Below are 19,135 nucleotides of genomic sequence, written 5' to 3' on the forward strand. Positions count from 1 at the left end.
TATATCATTCATTTCTCATCAAAGAAAACTCTCTGAACTGATCAGCTTAGATACATACTTTTAGAACAACAGGTTATAAAAATATTCTTGTTATTCCATACCCATGTGGGATATGGCTGTGCCCACATTTCTTTGGTTTAACCAACTACGTTTCTTGATTTACCCATATGAGAAGATAAAGGAACTGCATCTGAGGAATACCATATTTTAGGCTTCAAATACCAAAATATGGCAACACAAGGGGTAAATGTAAAATGAAATGTCACAGAATTATCAGATGTCAATAAACTTTTATATTTTGAAGTTATTGCAATATATACTAAAAATAACATTTTGATGTTCAAGGAATAAACTCTATATAAAGTCTTCTATTTCCAAAATGAGCCTGGTTTGGTATGTCTTCTTAGTCTTTCAAGCATGTTCATGGCATGTCTGTCTTATCAGAAAATTAGCTCTCTAGGGAAGAGGATGTCGCTCAGGAGCAGAATGCATTCCTAGCACGCCCAGGAACATGGGTTCAGTCCCAGGCTCCACCACAAAGGAAAGGGAAAAAAAAGGAAAAGGAAAAGTTAGCTGCCTTTTAAAACAAAGTCAATGCTCCTAAAATGATATGAATCTCATTCTGAACAACTAACATCCACGCAATGCACATACCCAATGCCTGGTAGCTACCGAGAGGAGAAATGAGTAGCTGCAGTGTACCCCATTCTAAAGCCACCCCTGCTTCCAAAAATTTCTGGACCAGTCATTGTTTCACTTTTGGTTTGAATGCAAATGTACTGAAACTAGCTGAAAAACATTGTTTCCCCATCGTTTTCTCCAAAATTACTGAGCTAACTTGGTTCTTTCCTGCCTCATTTCCCCCACCCTTCTGTTTTTCAAAAGCAACCTCTACATCTGTGGTCTTGATTCTTTCCATTTTATATTCTTTCTATGTGGGATTATTCTCATTCAGTCTTTCCTCCCAACTTAGCAATATTGCCTTAGAAGGGTAATGTCTACATGTTCAACTTTTTAGTCCTTTGCTTTTGTCTAGAAACATGCTCAGAATAAAAGCAATATTTATGTTTCCCTCCATCTGGTTATGTCCTGAACTATAATCCGGTATCTTGGTTCTCTTGCTACCCAAAACTTGATCTGAGGACCAGAAGCATCAGAATCACCTTGAAATGTATTAGAAATATAGAACCGAAGACCTGCTGAGTTGAAATGTGCATATTGAATATGGTCCCAGTAGATGATTCATTAAAATTGAAGAGTTCTGGTCTTTACTGAGACTTCTTCCAATTCCTCTACCTTAACTTTCCTTTCTGAAATCTGGCCACAGGCTCTTTCCTATCATGTCTCTGAAATTGAACTTCTGTAAGGAGTTACAGTCTTTCTGATGGACATTTTATCAGTCTATGGCTTTGGTGAGTATTTCATAACCATTTCTACTCTTTTCTATTTCCTCATTCTGTTTCTTCCCTTGGAAATTATATACATGCATAGCTGAACATCTGTGCTTATATTTCTTTATGGTTTAAAAAAAAAACACAGAAACATAGCTCTGTCTGATCAAGACTTCAATCTTAACGTCTTTCCAATAGAGAGGAAGTCAAGAACAGTGGGGAAATTTTACTCTACCTCTCAAGACAATTCTGGTATTGGAAACTCATAAATCTTTCCCACATTTCTTCTTTTTTTTTTTTTTTGGTACAGGGATTGAACTCAGGGGCGCTTGACCACTGACCCACATCCCCAGCTCTATTTTGTATTTTATTTAGAGACAGGGTTTCACTGAGTCACTTATTGCCTCACTATTGCTGAGGCTGGTTTTGGACATTTTCAATCCTTCTGCCTCGCCTCCTGAGCCGCTGGGATGACAGGCATGCGCCACCATGTCTGGCTTCCTCCCTCATTTCTAATACTGGTGTGACCTGAATCTCCCTCCCTCCACTGGGGCACCTGCCCCTTTTCCCTTCATTCACTCCCCCACACTCTCTTTCTTATACCTCTCCTCCTCTGTGCTCCTTATTTCCCAGTTTCCCTCTAGCTTAATCAAGTCTTGAAGTGGACCTAATAATTCAGTTCCTCTAGCTGTCCTCCCCACTTTACCTGCTACTGAAACTTGACAAGATATACCTCTTACCACCATCTCACTCTTTTTCCTCACTACCTATTTAGTAGGCACATGCCTTCAACTGTTTGAATATACTAGTGCTCCTGTTTTAAATCAACATCTGTCCAATGAAATGGTATCTTTTATGTTGCTTACCTCTTGGATGTTCCTTTACTCTGGATTTTGCTTGTTGATATCCATCATCAAATATAGGAGAAACAAACTTCTCTGGAACAGTATCAGAGATGCACTGGTAAAATCAACATCAATAATGAGTCCCACAAAGATTTCCCCATTGCTGCCTAAGAAGACACCTGAATCTCCAGTTGTAAAATCAGTGAGATTTCAAATTTAGAGAAATGCATATTGAAAGCCAAAACGTTTCAGCAGAGAACCTCACATATGCTGTCCAGATGAAGCCTGACTTTGGTTTCCAGGTGGACAAGACTCTGTGAAAACAGGACGGAGTGGGGGTGGGGCAGACAGAGAAAACATGTTCCCCACGGCCCATTAGCTGACATGCGTGTTTCCACAAGGAACCAACTGCAGTGCGCCTAGCCCTACTTTGCATCCCAACAAAAATGAGTGGACATCTTTTAGAAAACCTATATAAACTAATTCTGATAAACACACTTGCCATTGTATAGCAGTAGACGTTGAAAACATTTAAATGACTTTTTAATGCTAAAACAATATAGTTGGTGTGACAAGAGAGTCTGGAGTTTGTCCTGTTGACTAAAAACGGATGAGTGTTGGCTTTGCTTCACTGAGGTCAGAAAGGGTCACAGTCTGGCTATGGTGAATTGAGCAGCAATGAACATTGATGTGGCTGTATCTCTGTAGTATGCTGATTTTAAGTCCTTTGGGTATAGACCAAGGAGTGGGATAGCTGGGTCAAATGGTGGTTCCATTCCAAGCTTTCTAAGGAGTCTCCACACTGCTTTCTAGAGTGGCTGCACTAATTTGCAGCCCCACCAGCAATGTATGAGTGTACCTTTTTCCCCACATCCTCGCCAACACCTATTGTTGCTTGTGTTCTTTTTTTTTTTAATTACTTAATTCAACTTATTTATGTTATTTTTTAGTTGTAGATGGACACCATACATTTATTTTACTTATTTATTTTCATGCAGTGCTGAGGATCGCATAAAAATGCCTACAGTTGCCAGGCAAGTGCTCCGCCCCTGAGTCACAACCCCAGCCTCCCAGGCATCTGTTGATCTGCACTGTCTTTATAGTTTTGCCTTTTCTAAAATGTCACATAAATGGAATGTCCAGTGTGGCAGACCACATGATAAATCTCCAAAGATGTTTGGAGGTTTTGTCTTCCCATCACTCGATTCTGAGAGTTTTTAAAAATATATATTTTGGCCTGTAGTCCCAGCTACTTGGGAGGGTAAGACAGAAGGACACTTGAGCCCATAAGTTCAAGACCTGCTAAATGATGTAGCAAGACCACGTCTCAAAAATAACAACAGAATAATTTTGGTGAAGCCTAATTGATCAACTTCTTTTCTTTCATAAATTATGCTTTTGGGGCTGAGATTATAGCTCAGTGGTACAGTGCTTGACTAGCATGTGTGATGCACTGGGTTCAATTCTTTTTTTTTTTATTGTAAACAAATGGGATACATGTTGTTTCTCTGTTTGTACATGGCGTAAAGGCATACCATTTGTGTAATCATAAATTTACATAGGGTAATGTTGTTTGATTCATTCTGTTATTTTTTCCCTTCCCCCCCACCCCTCCCACCACATTTTTCCCTCTATACAGTCCTTCCTTCCTCCATTCTTGCCCCCCTCCCTAACCCTAACTCTAACCCTAACACTAACCCCTTCCACCCCCCATTATGTGTCATTATCCACTTATTAGCGATATCATTCATCCTTTAGTGATTTGAGATTGGCTTATCTCACTTAGCATGATATTCTCCAGTTTCATCCATTTGCCTGCAAATGCCATAATTTTATCATTCTTTATGGCTGAGTAATATTCCATTGTATATATATACCACATTTTCTTTATCCATTCATTAATTGAAGGACATCCAGGTTGGTTCCACAATCTGGCTATTGTGAACTGAGCAGCTATGAACATTGATGTGGCTGTATCTCTGTAATATGCTGATTTTAAGTCCTTTGGGTATAGGCCAAGGAGTGGGATAGCTGGGTCAAATGGTGCTTCCATTCCAAGTTTTCTAAGGAGTCTCCACACTGCTTTCCAGAGTGGGCTGCACTAATTTTCAGTCCCACCAGCAATGTAAGAGTGTACCTTTCTCCCCACATCCTCGCCAACACCTGTTGTTGCTTGTGTTCTTGATAATCGCCATTCTAATTGGGATGAGATGGAATCTTAGGGTGGTTTTGATTTGCATTTCTCTTATTACTAGAGATGTTGAACATTTTTCCATATGTTTGTTGATTGCTTGTAGATCTTCTTCTGTGAAGAGTCTATTCATTTCCTTAGCCCATTTGTCGATTGGATTATTTGCATTCTTGGTGTAGAGTTTTTTGAGTTCTTTATAGATTCTGGAGATGAGTGCTCTATCTGAAGTATGATTGGCAAAGATTTTCTCCCACTCTGTAGGCTCTTTCTTCACACTGCTGATAGTTTCCTTTGCTGAGAGAAAGCTTTTTAGTTTGAATCTATCCCAGTTATTGATTCTTGCTTTTATTTCTTGTGCTATGGGAGTCCTGTTGAGAAAGTCTGGTCCTAAGCTGACATGTTGAAGCTCTGGACCTACTTTTTGGTCTATAAGATGCAAGATCTCTGGTCTGATTCCGAGGTCCTTAATCCATTTTGAGTTTAGTTTCGTGCATGGTGAGAGATATGGGTTTAGTTTCATTCTGTTGCATATGGATTTCCAATTCTCCCAGCACCATTTGTTGAAGAGGCTATCTTTTCTCCATTGCATATTTTTGGCCCCTTTGTCTAGTATGAGAAAATTGTATTTATTTGGGTTTGTGTCCATGTACTCTATTCTGTACCATTGATCCACCTTTCTATTTTGGTACCAATACCATGCCGTTTTTGTTACTATTGCTTTGTAGTAGAGTTGAAGATCTGGTATTGCAATACCCACTGCTTCACTCTTTCTGCCAAGGATTGCTTTAGCTATTCTGGGTTTTTTATTCTTCCAGATGAATTTCATAATTGCTTGCTCTATTTCTGTAAGGTACATCATTGGGATTTTAATTGGAATTGCATTGAATCTGTATAGCACTTTTGGTAGTATGGCCATTTTGACAATATTAATTCTTCCTATCCAAGAACATGGGAGATCTTTCCATCTTCTGAGGTTTTCTTTAATTTCTTTCTTTAGTGTTCTGTAGTTCTCATTGTAGAGGTCTTTCACCTCTTTTGTGAGATTGATTCCCAAGTATTTTATTTTTTTCGATGCTATTGTGAATGGGGTAGTTTTCCTAATTTCTCTTTCTGAAGATTCATCACTTATGTATAAAAATGCATTAGATTTATGTGCATTGACTTATATCCCGCTACTTTACTGAATTCACTTATGAGATCTAAAAGTTTTCTGGTGGAATTTCCTGGTTCCTCTAAGTATATAATCATATCATCAGCAAATAGGGATAGTTTGAGTTCTTCTTTTCCTATTCGTATCCCTTTGATTACTTTGGTCTGTCTAATTGCTCTGGCTAGAGTTTCAAGGACGATATTGTTCCAGTTTTTAGGGGGAATGCTTCCAGTTTTTCACCATTTAGAATGATATTAGCCATGGGTTTAGCATTGATGGCCTTTACAATGTTAAGGAATGTTCCCACTATCCCTATTTTTTCTAGTGTTTTGAGCATGAAGGGGTGCTGTATTTTATCAAATGCTTTTTCTGCATCTATTGAAATAATCATGTGATTCTTGACTTTAAGTCTATTGATAGGGTGAATTACATTTATTGATTTCCTGATGTTGAACCAACCTTGCATCCCTGGGATGAAACCCACTTGATCATGGTGCACTATCTTTTTAATATGTTTTTGTATGTGATTTGCTAAAATTTTGTTGAGAATTTTTGCGTCGATGTTCATTAAGGATATTGGTCTGAAATTTTCTTTCCTCAATGTGTCTCTGCCTGGTTTAGGTATCAGGGTAATATTGGCTTCATAGAATGAGTTTGGGAGGGTTCCCTCCTCTTCTATTTTATGTAATACTTTGAAAAGTATTGGAATGAGCTCTTCTTTAAAGGTTTTGTAGAACTCGGCTAAGAACCCATCTGGTCCTGGACTTTTCTTTGTTGGTAGGCTTTTGATGACTTCTTCTATTTCATTACTTGAAATTGGTCTATTTAAAGTGTGTATGTCTTCCTCGTTCAGTTTAGGCAATTCATATGTCTCTAGAAACCTGTTGATGTCTTCGAAATTTTCTATTTTGTTGGAGTATAGATTTTCAAAATAGCTTCTAATTATGTTTTGTATTTCATTCGTGTCTTTTATGATATTTCCTTGTTCATTCCGAATTTTAGTGATTTGGGTTTTCTCTCGTCTTCTCTTTGTTAGTGTGGCTAAAGGTTTATCAATTTTGTTTTTTCGAAAAACCAACTATTTATTTTGTCAATTTTTTGTATTGTTTCTTTTGTTTCAATTTCTTTGATTTCAGCTCTGAGTTTAACTATTTCCTGTCTTCTACTACTTTTGGTGTTGGTCTGTTCTTCTTCTTCTAGGGTTTTGAGCTGTAGTGTTAGGTCGTTTATTTGTTGAGTTTTACTTCTTTTATTGAATGCGCTCCATTAAATAGTTTTTCCTCTAAGTACTGCTTTCATAGTGTCCCAGAGATATTGATATGATGTTTCTTTGTTCTCATTTACCTCTAAGAATTTTTTAATTTCCTTCCTAATATCTTCTGTTATCCATTCATCATATAATAGCATATTGTTCAATCTCCAGGAGTTGGAGTAGTTTCTGTTTTTTACTCTTTCATTTATTTCTAACTTCAATCCATTAAGAAGTGTCTCTATCTTCTTGTATTTTCAAAACATGAGCTTTGTGGCATAATATATGGTCTATTTTAGAGAAGGATCCGTGTGCTGCTGAGAAGAAAGTGTATTCGCTCTTGGTTGGATGGTATATTCTATAAATGTCTGTTAAGTCTAAATTATTGATTGTGTTATTGAGATCTATGGTTTCTTTGTTCAATTTTTGTTTGGAAGATCTGTCCAGTGGTGAGAGAGGCATGTTAAAATCACCTAGTATTATTGTGTTATGGTCGATTTGGTTTCTGAAATTGAGAAGGATTTGTTTGACATACATGGATGAGCCACTGTTTGGGGCATAGATGTTTATGATTGTTATATCTTGAGATTTATGCTTCCCTTAAGCAGTATGAAATGTCCTTCTTTATCCCTTCTGACTAACTTTGGCTTGAAGTTCACATTATCTGAAATGAGGATGGATACCCCAGGTTTTTTGCTGAGTCCATGTGCATGGTTTTTTTTCCCCATCCTTTCACTTTTAGTCTATGGGTATCTCTTTCTATGAGGTGAGTCTCTTGCAGGCAACATATTGTTGGATCTTTCTTTTTAATCCAATCTGCCAGTCTATGTCTTTTGATTGATGAATTCAGGCCATTAACATTCAGGGTTATTATTGAGATATGATTTGTATTCCTGGTCATTTGATTCACTTTTTAAATTTTATTTATGTATTTATTTTTTTGACACAACTTTGTTCCTCCTTTATTTGACAGTTCCTTTAGGATAATTCCTCCCTTTGCTGATTTGCTTGTTTGTTTTTTATCTCTTCCTCATGGAATATTTTGCTGAGAATGTTCTGTAATGCTGGATTTCTTTTTGTAAAAGTCTTTTTTTTCTTTTTGTAAATTCTTTTAGCTTTTGTTTATCATGGAATGATTTTATTTCATCGTCAAATTTGAAGGTAAATTTTGCTGGGTATAAGATTCTTGGTTGTCATCCATTTTCTTTCAGAGCTTGAAAAATGTTGTTCCAGGCCCTTTTAGCTTTTAGGGTCTGAATTGAAAAATCTGCTGATATCCGTATTGGTTTCCCCCTGAATGTAATTTGGTTCTTTTCTCTCACAGCCTTTAAAATTATGTCTTTATTTTGTATGTTCGGTATTTTCATTATAATGTGCCTTGGTGTGGGTCTGTTGTCATTTTGTGTATTTGGAGTCCTATAAGCCTCTTGAACTTGATTTTCCATTTCATTCTTCAGATTTGGGAAATTTTCTGATATTATTTCCTTGAATAAATTGTTCATTCCTTTGGTTTGTTTCTCTAAGCCTTCCTCAATCCCAGTAATTCTCAAATTTGGCCTTTTCATGATATCCCATAGTTCTTGGAGATTCTGTTCATGATTTCTTACCATCTTCTCTGTTTGTTCAACTTTGTTTTCAAGGTTAAATATTTTGTCTTCCATATGTGAGGTTCTGTCTTCCATGTGTTCTATCCTATTGGTTATGCTTTCTATGGAGTTCTTAATTTGGTTTATTGTTTCCTTCATTTCAAGGATTTCTGTTTGGTTTTTTTTCAATATCTCTAACTCTTTATTGAAATGATCTTTTGCTTCCTGTATTTGCTCTTTTAACTGTCGATTGGTGCTATCATTCAATGCCTGCATTTGCTCTTTCATCTCATTGTTTGCTTCCCTGATCATTTTAATTATGTACATTCTGAACTCCCTTTCTGTCATTTCTTCTGCCATGCTGCCGTTGGATTTTATTGATGTAACATCTAGATTTGTTTGGGGCATTTTCTTCCCTTGTTTTCTCATATTGTTTAGGAATCAGTGGATCATTAAGATATTGCAGATTTCCTCTATTGACTTATAATGTCCCTGAAGATTGCTAGTATATCCCCTCTTATCCTTCAGTAGCCTGAAGTCTTGGAGGAAGTTGATAATGCGGTGCTCCACAAGGAAGCTGCCTCTCTAGGGGTAGTGACCCTAAGGTGGGGTATATTCCCTGATAGTGGGCAGAGGTGCCTCCACTTGTTGACCAATGGTCATCCAAAGGGGAACTAGGCTGCGGGCTGAGGCAAGGCCTGTTTGTGCCTGTGTCTCTGGTTTTACCGTCCTTGTGGGTAAACCTCACCCGGCAGCAAGGCTCACCCGGTGGGGAGGTCTCGCTGGTCAGTTGCCCTCCTAGAGGTTCCCCTCAATCTACAACTACCACCTGGGCTGGGCTGCCTTCCTCTGCAACATTCCCAGGGGCCCAGACCTACCCCCTGGGCCTGGGAGCCTCACCCTTCGCAGACGAGTCTCCTTAGGCTGCCTCTCCTCAGAGAATCTGCCTGCAGTCCTGGAACCTTCGCTCTGCCCCTCAGCTTGTCTCTGTGCGGCTCTTCCACCAAGAAGCCGCCTAGGTCCTGGGACCCTGCTCTGCACCTAATTGCCTTGGCTATGCGGCCCCTCCTCTGAGCCGCCACCTGGAGCCCCGTACAATAGCTCCGAGTTCCAGAGACACACCACACACCTTTTCCTCGGACAGCCGCCCAGTGTTCGGATGCAGTCACTAGGAGTCCAAGCAACTCACTTTGCGTCTCCTCCTCCCATCAACCACCCGTAGCCCTAGGCAGTCAGTCCGAGTCCAAGTGACCCTCCCTGTTCCTCCTCCTCCTTGGGGTAGCCCCCCGGGTGTTCAGGAGCAGTTGCTCTGAGACCAAGCGACCCACGACGCTCCTCCTCCAGGCAGGCCACTGGTATTCAGGAGCGGTCGCTTTGAGTCCAAACAACTCACCACTCGCCTCCTCCTCTAGCAACTGCCTGTAGCTCTGATGCAGTCACTCCTAGACCAAGCGACCCACCGTGCTCCTCCTCTTCCTCCGAGCAGCCCCCTGGTGTTCAGAAGCGGTTGCTCTGAGTCTAAACAGCTCGCCGCGCCGCTCCTCCTCTGGCAATCACCTGTAGCTCTGATGCAGTCACTCCTAGACCAAGCGACCTGCCACTTTCCTCCTCTTCCTCTGGGCAGCCCCCCAGTGTTCAGAAGCGATCACTCTGAGTCCAAACAGCTTGCCACGCAGCTCCTCCTCAGGCAGACGCCCAGAGTCCCAGTGGTTGCTACGAGTCCAAGCGCTGTGCTGAGCAGCCACCCCTACGATGTTCCCAGTTGTCCGTGTTCACCGCTCCAGTGCGGGGAGGGGCGTCTCGCCGGGCAACTCTACTTCACAAAGTTCCCTGCGTTCCGGGACTACCGCCCCATCCGGGACGCCTCCCCAATGGGAGAGACTCACCCGGTGGCTTTGAGTTGGTCCCAAGTCTCTCACTATCTCCTCTTTTGAATCCTGCGTCCTGGAGCAACATGAAATGCAGCCACCCTCTAGTCCGCCATCTTGAAATCTCCCTGCTTGTGTTCTTAATAATATTCATTCTAACTGGAGTTAGATGAAATCTCACAGTTGTTTTAATTTGCATTTCTCTAATTACTAGAGATGTTGAACACTTTTTCATGTATTTGTTAATCACCTATGTATCTTCTCTGGTAAAGTGTCTGTCTAGTTCCTTGACCCAATTATTGATTGGGTTCTTTGCATTTTTGGTGTAAAGTTTTGTAAGTTCTTAACCTAGATATCCTGCAACAGATGAATGGATAAAGAAACTGTGCCATATATACACAATGGAATATTATGTAGCCATAAAGAAGAATAAAATTATGGCATTTGCAGGTAAATGGATGGAGTTGGAGAATACCATGCTAAGTGAAATAAGCTGATCCCAAAAAGCCAAAGGCTGAATGTTTTCCTTGATAAGTGGATGACGATACATAATGGGGGTGGGAGGGGTAAGAGAAGAATAGAGGAACTTTAGGTTACATAGAGGGAAGTGGGGGGCAAGGTTTTTTTAAACGGCTCACAGAACTCTAAATATATTCAGGTGAAAATTTTTATCAATAGAAAAACGGGTTGAATGAGAAAGCAGTAAGAAAAACGATTCTGAATTTGACATGACAGCACACACACATTAGGTAGAGTACACACTTTCCAGTTAAGAAATAAGCAACGTGCACCAAGGAAGAAATGTGGAAGTGAGGAAACCACAGTGCTCCTGAGTTTCAGCCAGGTGGAGGCGGGACTGTGGGAGAACGTGGGACGCTCCCCACTGGAGGGCTGAGTGGGGAAATCCCAGCAAGCCCAAGAAAAGCAGATTCCTCTACATTCAATCGAAGAATGAATGAATGAATGAATGAATCGAGGGAGGACTGGTGCACTGTGGATTCTTCCCTGCAGACTCAGACTCTGACCAGGATCCACCTTCACTTGGGTCCTTTCTCTAGGCTTTCCTCGTGGGAGGTCAGAAATGCCTGCCATTTTGTTTTGTTAAGACCCTACTGTGACATGAATTCACTGGGTCAGGAAGCCCCTACAACAACGAGAGTCAGGCTAGGTTGAGGAGAGAAAATTTGACTGATCTGCTGAGAGCTCTGGGCAGCCAGAGGCCTGGTCTTTCCTAGGGAAGAGCAGCCCAGGGCACTTTCATTGAAATGCGGTGTTGGAGCTCTGCGCCAGGGTTGATGCTGATAGAAAACTCGCTGCACACCGCTCCACACGGGCGAGCAGCTCTCCCTGAGCGGGCCACAGCACCATGCTCAGAGGCATTTGCAGGCATTGTCCTCACTTCCCCCACAGAAGCCATTCCAGGCACTTTGCTGGGGATTCTGATGGAGTCTGAGGAGCCCCCCCTTTAGAAAGGCTCCATTGCAGATACTCTTGTGTAAGAGATCAGAAACCCCTGCCATCCTTGTACCTCACAGACGCAGCGGCCGCCACTCCCACTGGAGTGACAGTTACACGCCCTGGTAGCCTGGGCTCAGGCTCCAGGCTGACGGAGACATGCTGAAAGCTCTGGTCAGCAGGTGGTGTGGTTTCCTGCCCATTGGTCGGTTTGTAGAGTAGAGGACTGCAGGACCCTTTCAAATTGGTGCTTGGAGATTCTTGACAATGAGGGATACCAGCTGCATGTGTTTTTTGTTTGTTTGTTTGTTTGTTTTTCACAAGACAGAAGAGTCCAGTCGTGCTTGGGTGGGGTGTGGTAAAAAAAATGTATTCTTTGCAGCTCCCCAAATGGAACACAGATCCTGTGTGCAGGCCACCTCTGCCATGCTCAGAAACTTACAGCAAAGCCCACAGGGGCTTGGAATCCTGCATGTCCCTGAGCTCCAAAAGCGGGGTATAGTACAGATTGGCTCCCAGGCTTCATATGTGAGAGTTCATGGCAGCTCCGAGATAGCCAGACCCCCATCCCAGGGTAACAAACCAGCGTTGAGGGTGACTTACCTCTGTAGCTGAATATGGTCCCGCAATACATCCTGGTAAGCAGGTAGTAGTGTAACACTCGGTATTGATCCCACAAAAAAATCCGTCCTGTTTGTGCTAGAATTGGGAAGAAACAAGCAGTGTTACTCCTAGGAACTCCCCAAAGCTGGTGAATTCACTAACTAGAAGTTGTGGTAACAAGTGTCTGCACTTTAATTTCATCAGCAAAGGGAAATCGTAAACTTTTTGGCTGGTCTTGCACTTTGTAAGTGGTTGACTGTGGGTTTTCTTCATCATTTATGTATTCTGTCAATTTCATATCTTTTGTTTTCTTGTGTTTTTTCTTTTTGCACTCATTTCCTTGCCTCTCATTTTCATTTGCATTCTTTTTAAAATCTTTGTTGTTATTGCTGTTGTTTTTCAAGTGTTCCTGGGGATTGAACTCAAGGCCTCAGGCATGTGAGGCAAATGCTTTACCACTGAGCTATCTTCCCAGCCCCATCTGCATCTTCTCCCTTTCATTTTTTTTTTTTTGTCTTCATTCTCCTTGTGTCTTTCTTCCCTCCTACCACTTTTCTCTTTCCTTTTCTATTTTTTTTTTAATTTTCTTTGTATTTTCTTATTTCTGATTTCTTTGTATTTATTATTAATTTCAGAATCAGGAATGTCTAGCTTTTTATGCATTCTGCATTATTACTCACCATTCCCCTTGGTGAGTGGAGTTACAGATATCATTATAAGTAGGTTTTACGTTATAAGTGAACATGTACTTTCTGTTCTCTCCTCTCACAACAGTTTGCATGAGTGAGCCTCACGTTTTTGTCACCCTGAGCTGGGGTTTTGACAATCGGACATAAGCCCTGCCCAAGACATATTCAAACTGGAGATCTGCTCAGCAAAACAACCCACATCTATGAAGGGAAGTGAAATCTATCCAAACACATGCACAAACATTAGCATGTTAAACGGGAAACTTGAGAGAGCAAGACAATACGGCACTGCTGAAGTTTCTATTCCTCAATATCTATGAATACATAGATATTGAAATGGAGGATACGCTGGACCAAGAATTCAAACAATTAACTGTGAAAATACTTAAGAAACTAAGAGAACAAAGAAATTAATGAAGGCAATACACATTTTGAAAGAACATTGTGATGAAATGACAGTGTCTGAAAAACTAACAAATTTTTGAATTACAAGTTCATTAACTCAAATAGAAACCTGAATGTAAAGAATCATCAATATACAACCTAATGCAGAAGAAAGAATATTAAGAATTGAAGGAAAATTGGATGAAGTAGAACTTTCAGACAGTAATAAAAATGAGAAACTTTAGAGAGAATATACAAGAGTTCTAGGACAAGTTTAAAAAACCACATTGAAGACTCAGGTCTTGAGGAAGGAGTGGACATACAGACTATGCCACAGAAAACTTATTCAACGAACTTATAGAAGAAAATTTCCTTAATTGTGGATCATGGGGGAAAGATGGACATCAAGGCATAGACGGCATTTAAAAGTTCAAATAGATGTGACCAAAAAAGAGCCCCTTCACATTATATTTTAGCTATGTGCCAAAATTCAGAGCAAAGAGATTTTTATAAATTAATGAGAGAAGCACCAAGTCACTTATGTTAATGCATAGGAATAATCTAAAGGCCAGCAGCACACACCCTAGCATATTTCAAGTACTGAAAAAAGAAATACTGCCAACTCAGATTGCCATATACATCAAAGTTATCCTTCAGAATCAAAGCAAAAGAAAAAAAAAATTACAAGAGAAGAATAAACTAAAAGCATTTATGATAATTAAGCCAACATTGCAGAAGACATAAAAAGGAATCCTCCACACACAAGAAGATTAAAATCAATCATAAGAGCATGGGAAAGAATAAATCTCACTAGAAGAAAGTGTAAGTAAATGAGAATTAGGAGTGAATCCTACATTTCAAATAAAGCAAAATAACAGAAAGTAACATACCTCCCCATGATAACACTGAATGTAAATTATCTTAATTCTCCAATTAAAAGATATAAATTGGAATATTGAATTAATAAATAAGACCCAACTGTACATTGTCTGCAAGAAAGACATCTGACTGGCAAAAATGTTTACAGAATAAAAGTGAAAGAATGGAAAATAATAATCCATGCAAATGGGAGCCAAAAGTAAGAAGAGTAGCTACTCTCATACTTGACAAAGCAGACTTCAAGCAACAATTACCCAGAGATTACAAATAAGTTTGCTGCTACATATTAGTAAAGGAAACAATCCAACAAGAAGATAAATGACTGTAAATATTCATGTCTGAATGGCAGCCCACTCAATTTTGTAAAACAAACACTTCTCAAAGGGACAGATAGACTCCCAATAACATAAGTGTGAGTGACTTCAATATACCACCACTCTCACCAGTAGCTAGGTCATAGGGACCAAGTATCAACAAAGCTCCTAGAGTTCAGCTGAACTTAAGTCAAATGGACTTAACAGATAGCTACAGAATATTTCATCTGACAGTAACAGCATACACATTCCTAACAGCAGCAGAGCACATGGAACTTTTTCTATGATAGATCATATATTAGGACAAAGAAAGTTTTAGGAGATACAAAAGCAATTAAAATAATTCCCACCACCTTATCATATCATAATGAACTGTAATTAGAAATCAACAGCAAGAAAAACTACAGAAACATGAACACATACAGAACAAACAATACACTTTTGCATGATGAACTGAAGAAATCAGGGGAAAATCTAAAAAGTGTCAAAACCACATGACAATAGAAACATAGCATCCCAGAATCTGTGGGATACAATAAAAGCAGTCCTCTTTGTTTTTTCAGTGTTTTTTCTTTTCTTTTATTGATTCATTATGATATAATATAATATATATGAATATAATACATATATTCATATAACATATTTTGATCCATCTTATTCCTCAGTACATTAATTTTCTCTACCCTCCTCCCTCCCCTAATTCAGAAAAAGCAGTTGTAAGAGGGAAATTTATAACAATGGTTACTACATTAAAAAAATCCAAGATATTTAAAATTTTAAAAACTAAAGATGTATGTAAGGTCTTAGAAAAACAAAAACAAATCAATTCAAAAACCAGTAGAAGGCAAGAAATAATAAATATCAGAGTCAAAAATAATGACATGGAAAGTCAAAGAACAATATTAAAAATCAATTAGACAAAGATTTGGTTTTTGAAAAGAAAAACAAGATTGATAAACACTTAGCCAAAAATCACCAAAGGAAAGAAAGAAGATACAAATGAATAAAGTTAGAAATAAAAATAGGGGTATTACAACAGACACTACTCAAATCAAGAGGCCCCCTAGCAATGATTTGGGAAACTTATATCCCAATAAATGGGAAAGTCTAGAAGGCCATTTTGAAAACTTACATTGCAATAAATGGAAAAAATCTAAAATATATGGATAAAGTAATATATATGACATACAAAGGTTGAGTCAAGGTGATTCAGCACAGCAAACAGACCAATAACAAGCAGACTGAAGCGGAAATAACAGACCTCCAAAAAGGAAAAAACCAGGACCAGATGAATCCATGCCTGAATTTTGTCAGATAGTCAAAGACGAACTAATACCAATGCTCTTCCCTGCATTGTATGTGAGAGAAAAGGAAAGAACTACTTCCAAATCAGTTCTAAACAGTCAGTATTACTCTAATCAGAAAAGTAGATAAAGACACAATGAGGAAAGGAAACTGCAGACTATATGCATGATGAACCCAGTCACAGAAATCCTTGTCAAATACTTGTAAACATTAAAAAGAACATACACTTGTGGGCATGGTGGTGTGTGCTTGTATTACCAACAACATGGGATGCTCTAGCAGGTGAATTGCAATTTCAAGGCCAGCCTGGTCAACTTAGTAAGACTCAGTCTCCAAGTGAAAAATAAAGGGACTGGGGATGTGGCTCAGTGGTATGGTGTTCCTGTGTTGAGTTTCTGTTCACACACACACACACATACATACACACAATCATACACCATGATCACATTGGTTTTGTTTCAGAGATGGGAATATAGCTAAATACATGCAAATCAATAAATCTAAAACAACACATATAGAATATCAAGGACAAAATCATATGATCATTTCAATAGCTGCAGGAATTCTTTGAAAAAAATTCAGTGGCTCTTCATGACAAATCTCTAAGGAACTAGATATAGGAGAAACTTTCTGTATCTACCAAATCATACTAAATGCCGAGGAGGAAAAATCCAAAGTCAATAGTATAGTGAAGATGGAAAAATGGAAAGGATTTTCTCTAGACTCAGGAATAAGACAAGATGTCCATGCTCACCACTCCTATTAAACAAAGTACTTGAAATATTAGGGAGAGCAAGTAGACAAGAGAAATAAACAAAAAGGATACAAATAGAAAAGTAAAGCCTTTTTTTTTTTTTTGCAGAAAATATCCTGTGCTTAGAAGACCCAAAGGTTCTACTAGAAGAATTCTAGTTCTGATGAGCAAATTCAGCAGGGTAACAGGATAAAAAATCAGCATACAAAAATAAAGATTTTCTATACAGCAATAGAAAACCTAATGAGAAGGAAATCAGAATAAGAACTTGTATAAAGAGCTTTAAAAATACTAAGGAATTAAACCTAACCAAGGAAATTAAAGACCTCTTCAAGGAAAATTAGAGAATGTTGAAAAAAGAAACTGAGGAAGATTCTAGAAAAGATAAAGATGTCCTATGTTCATGAAAAGGCAGAACTGACATTTTGAAAATGCACCTCTGGAATCTGTGGATTCCAGTGGTCTACAGATTCCATGTAATCCCCATCAAAATACAAAGCATGTTCTTCACAGAACTGGAAAAAAAAAAACCTAAAATTTATATGGAGGGAAAAAAAGAACCCTAACTGCTAAAGCAAGCCTAAGCAGTAAGAACAATGATGGAGACATCGCAAAACCCAATTTCAAAACATAATACAGAACCATTGTAAGGAAAATAGCATGATCCTGGCACAGAGACAGACGTACAGACCAATGGAATAGACAGAGACAAACCCACACAGCTACAGAATGGTAATACCAGAAGAAATGGTCATCATCAAGAAAGCAAATAGTAAATGGTGAGGAGCTTGTGGGGGGAAAGAAACTCTTATAAAGTGTTGGTAGAGATGTAAATTACTATAGCCACTATGGAAGTCACTCAAGAAAACTAAAAAGAGAACTACTTTATGGTCCAAGTATACCAGTCCTCAGTATTTACTGGAAAAATTAAAGTCGACACCCTTTAGAGATACATGTACACCCACATTTATCAAAGCAGTTTTCACAATAGGCAAGTGGTGGAATCAACCTAGGTGCTTCTCAATAGATGAATGAATAAAGAAGATATGGTAATAATACACAAGGAGTATTTTTTACCCATTAAAAAGAACAAAATTGGGGCTGGAGTAGTGGCTCAGTGGTAGAGCGCTTGCCTAGCACATGTGAGGCACTGGGTTTGATTCTTAGCACCTCATAAAAGTAAATAAAATAATGTGTCCATCTACAACTAAAAAATATATTTAAAAAAAAGAAGAAAATTATATCATTTTTAGGAAAAAGAAGGGAACTGAACTGCTTGTTAAGCAAAATAAGCCAAGACCCAGGAGAAAAAGCATCAAATGTTTTCCCTCAAATAGGGAAGTTAGAGGTGATGGTGGGGGTCGGTGTTGATCATGAGAGTAGAAGGTAGACCACTGGTATAGAGAAAGGAGTTTAGGGTAGCCAGGAAAGAAATAGGAAGGGTAAGGTAGGTTTGAGGAATGAAATTGATCAAACTATGTTATATTCATGTCACAGTGAAAGCCCTATAAAATTAATGTACACCAATAAAAATCACTGATCACGTTGATCATTGTAAGTCTATAATTCATTAGTGCTAAATCAAAATGAGAAAAGAAGTATCTATAAGGTGCCACCCGCTTATTTGCATGCTTTTTGTCTACACCTTATAACCATAAAACAATTATGATGATGGTTATCCCACGCCCAGCTTCCTGGCCATTCCAGGATGTTAAGAGCAAAATGATAGACAGATGTGACCCACTGTTCTCTGTCCAGAAGGTCCTCCTCCTCAGGGCTCTTGTGGCTGGCTCTTTCCCATCCTTTGTCATGAGTTTAAATGTCACACTCAGAAGGATTCTCACTGAATCCAGAATTCCAATCCCACTCCTATCCCTGGCCAAACTATAGTCTTGTTACATTTGAAAGAATTGAGGATTAAATTTTCTTTCAGATATTCATTAAAATCAACTTTAAGTCCTTCAGAAGAGTACAATTTCTATCTTATTTAATAATATAGAGAGTTCTTCCTCTCTGTGACTTCACTATATCCAATGCAATTACTTGATTTCTAGTTCTTTCCTTCTACAATGGCATACCCAAGAATTGTTCACTCCCACCGCATTCCACATGTTAATTCTGTACATAAACCTCAACTTTTACACTTGCTTTCCATTGTGACCTGTGGTCTCATATTTCTTTCCAGGATGTTAGTCATCATTATGTGCATATGGGAGATGATATGCAATAAAAACATGAGAAAATATTTTTAACTGTGAGTCAGGCGATGAAAAGAAAGGATCATAATCTCTTTATTCTGATTGATCTTACCCTAGTGCTTTCAGCCATGTCTTCCTTTTGACTGTTCAAAGCAACGTTGTTAAACAAGATTTTGTTTCCTTGTTTACCAATGCCATATTTTGCTTCTATGACAATAAAAAAAGCAAAGAGTACATGAAAATGTCTGTAATTTCAAATCAACGCACAGCACAA

General features: G+C 38.9%; 1 protein-coding gene across 1 annotated transcript in view; it reads right to left on the bottom strand.

The window, feature by feature from the left end:
- Window positions 1-19,135, bottom strand: part of LOC124985735 (ankyrin repeat domain-containing protein 20B-like) — a 95,345-nt gene that overhangs the window by 57,331 nt on the left and 18,879 nt on the right. Inside the window, exons 8-10 of the mRNA XM_047554366.1 lie at window positions 18,974-19,068; window positions 12,339-12,434; window positions 2,258-2,351 (exon numbers count right to left, since the gene is read on the bottom strand). Coding sequence (XP_047410322.1) covers window positions 2,258-2,351; window positions 12,339-12,434; window positions 18,974-19,068 — 285 coding nt within the window. The remainder of the gene's footprint in view (window positions 1-2,257; window positions 2,352-12,338; window positions 12,435-18,973; window positions 19,069-19,135) is intronic.

This window comes from Sciurus carolinensis, chromosome 5 (assembly GCF_902686445.1).
Source record: "Sciurus carolinensis chromosome 5, mSciCar1.2, whole genome shotgun sequence".
In the NCBI taxonomy this organism is placed as follows: domain Eukaryota; kingdom Metazoa; phylum Chordata; class Mammalia; order Rodentia; family Sciuridae; genus Sciurus; species Sciurus carolinensis.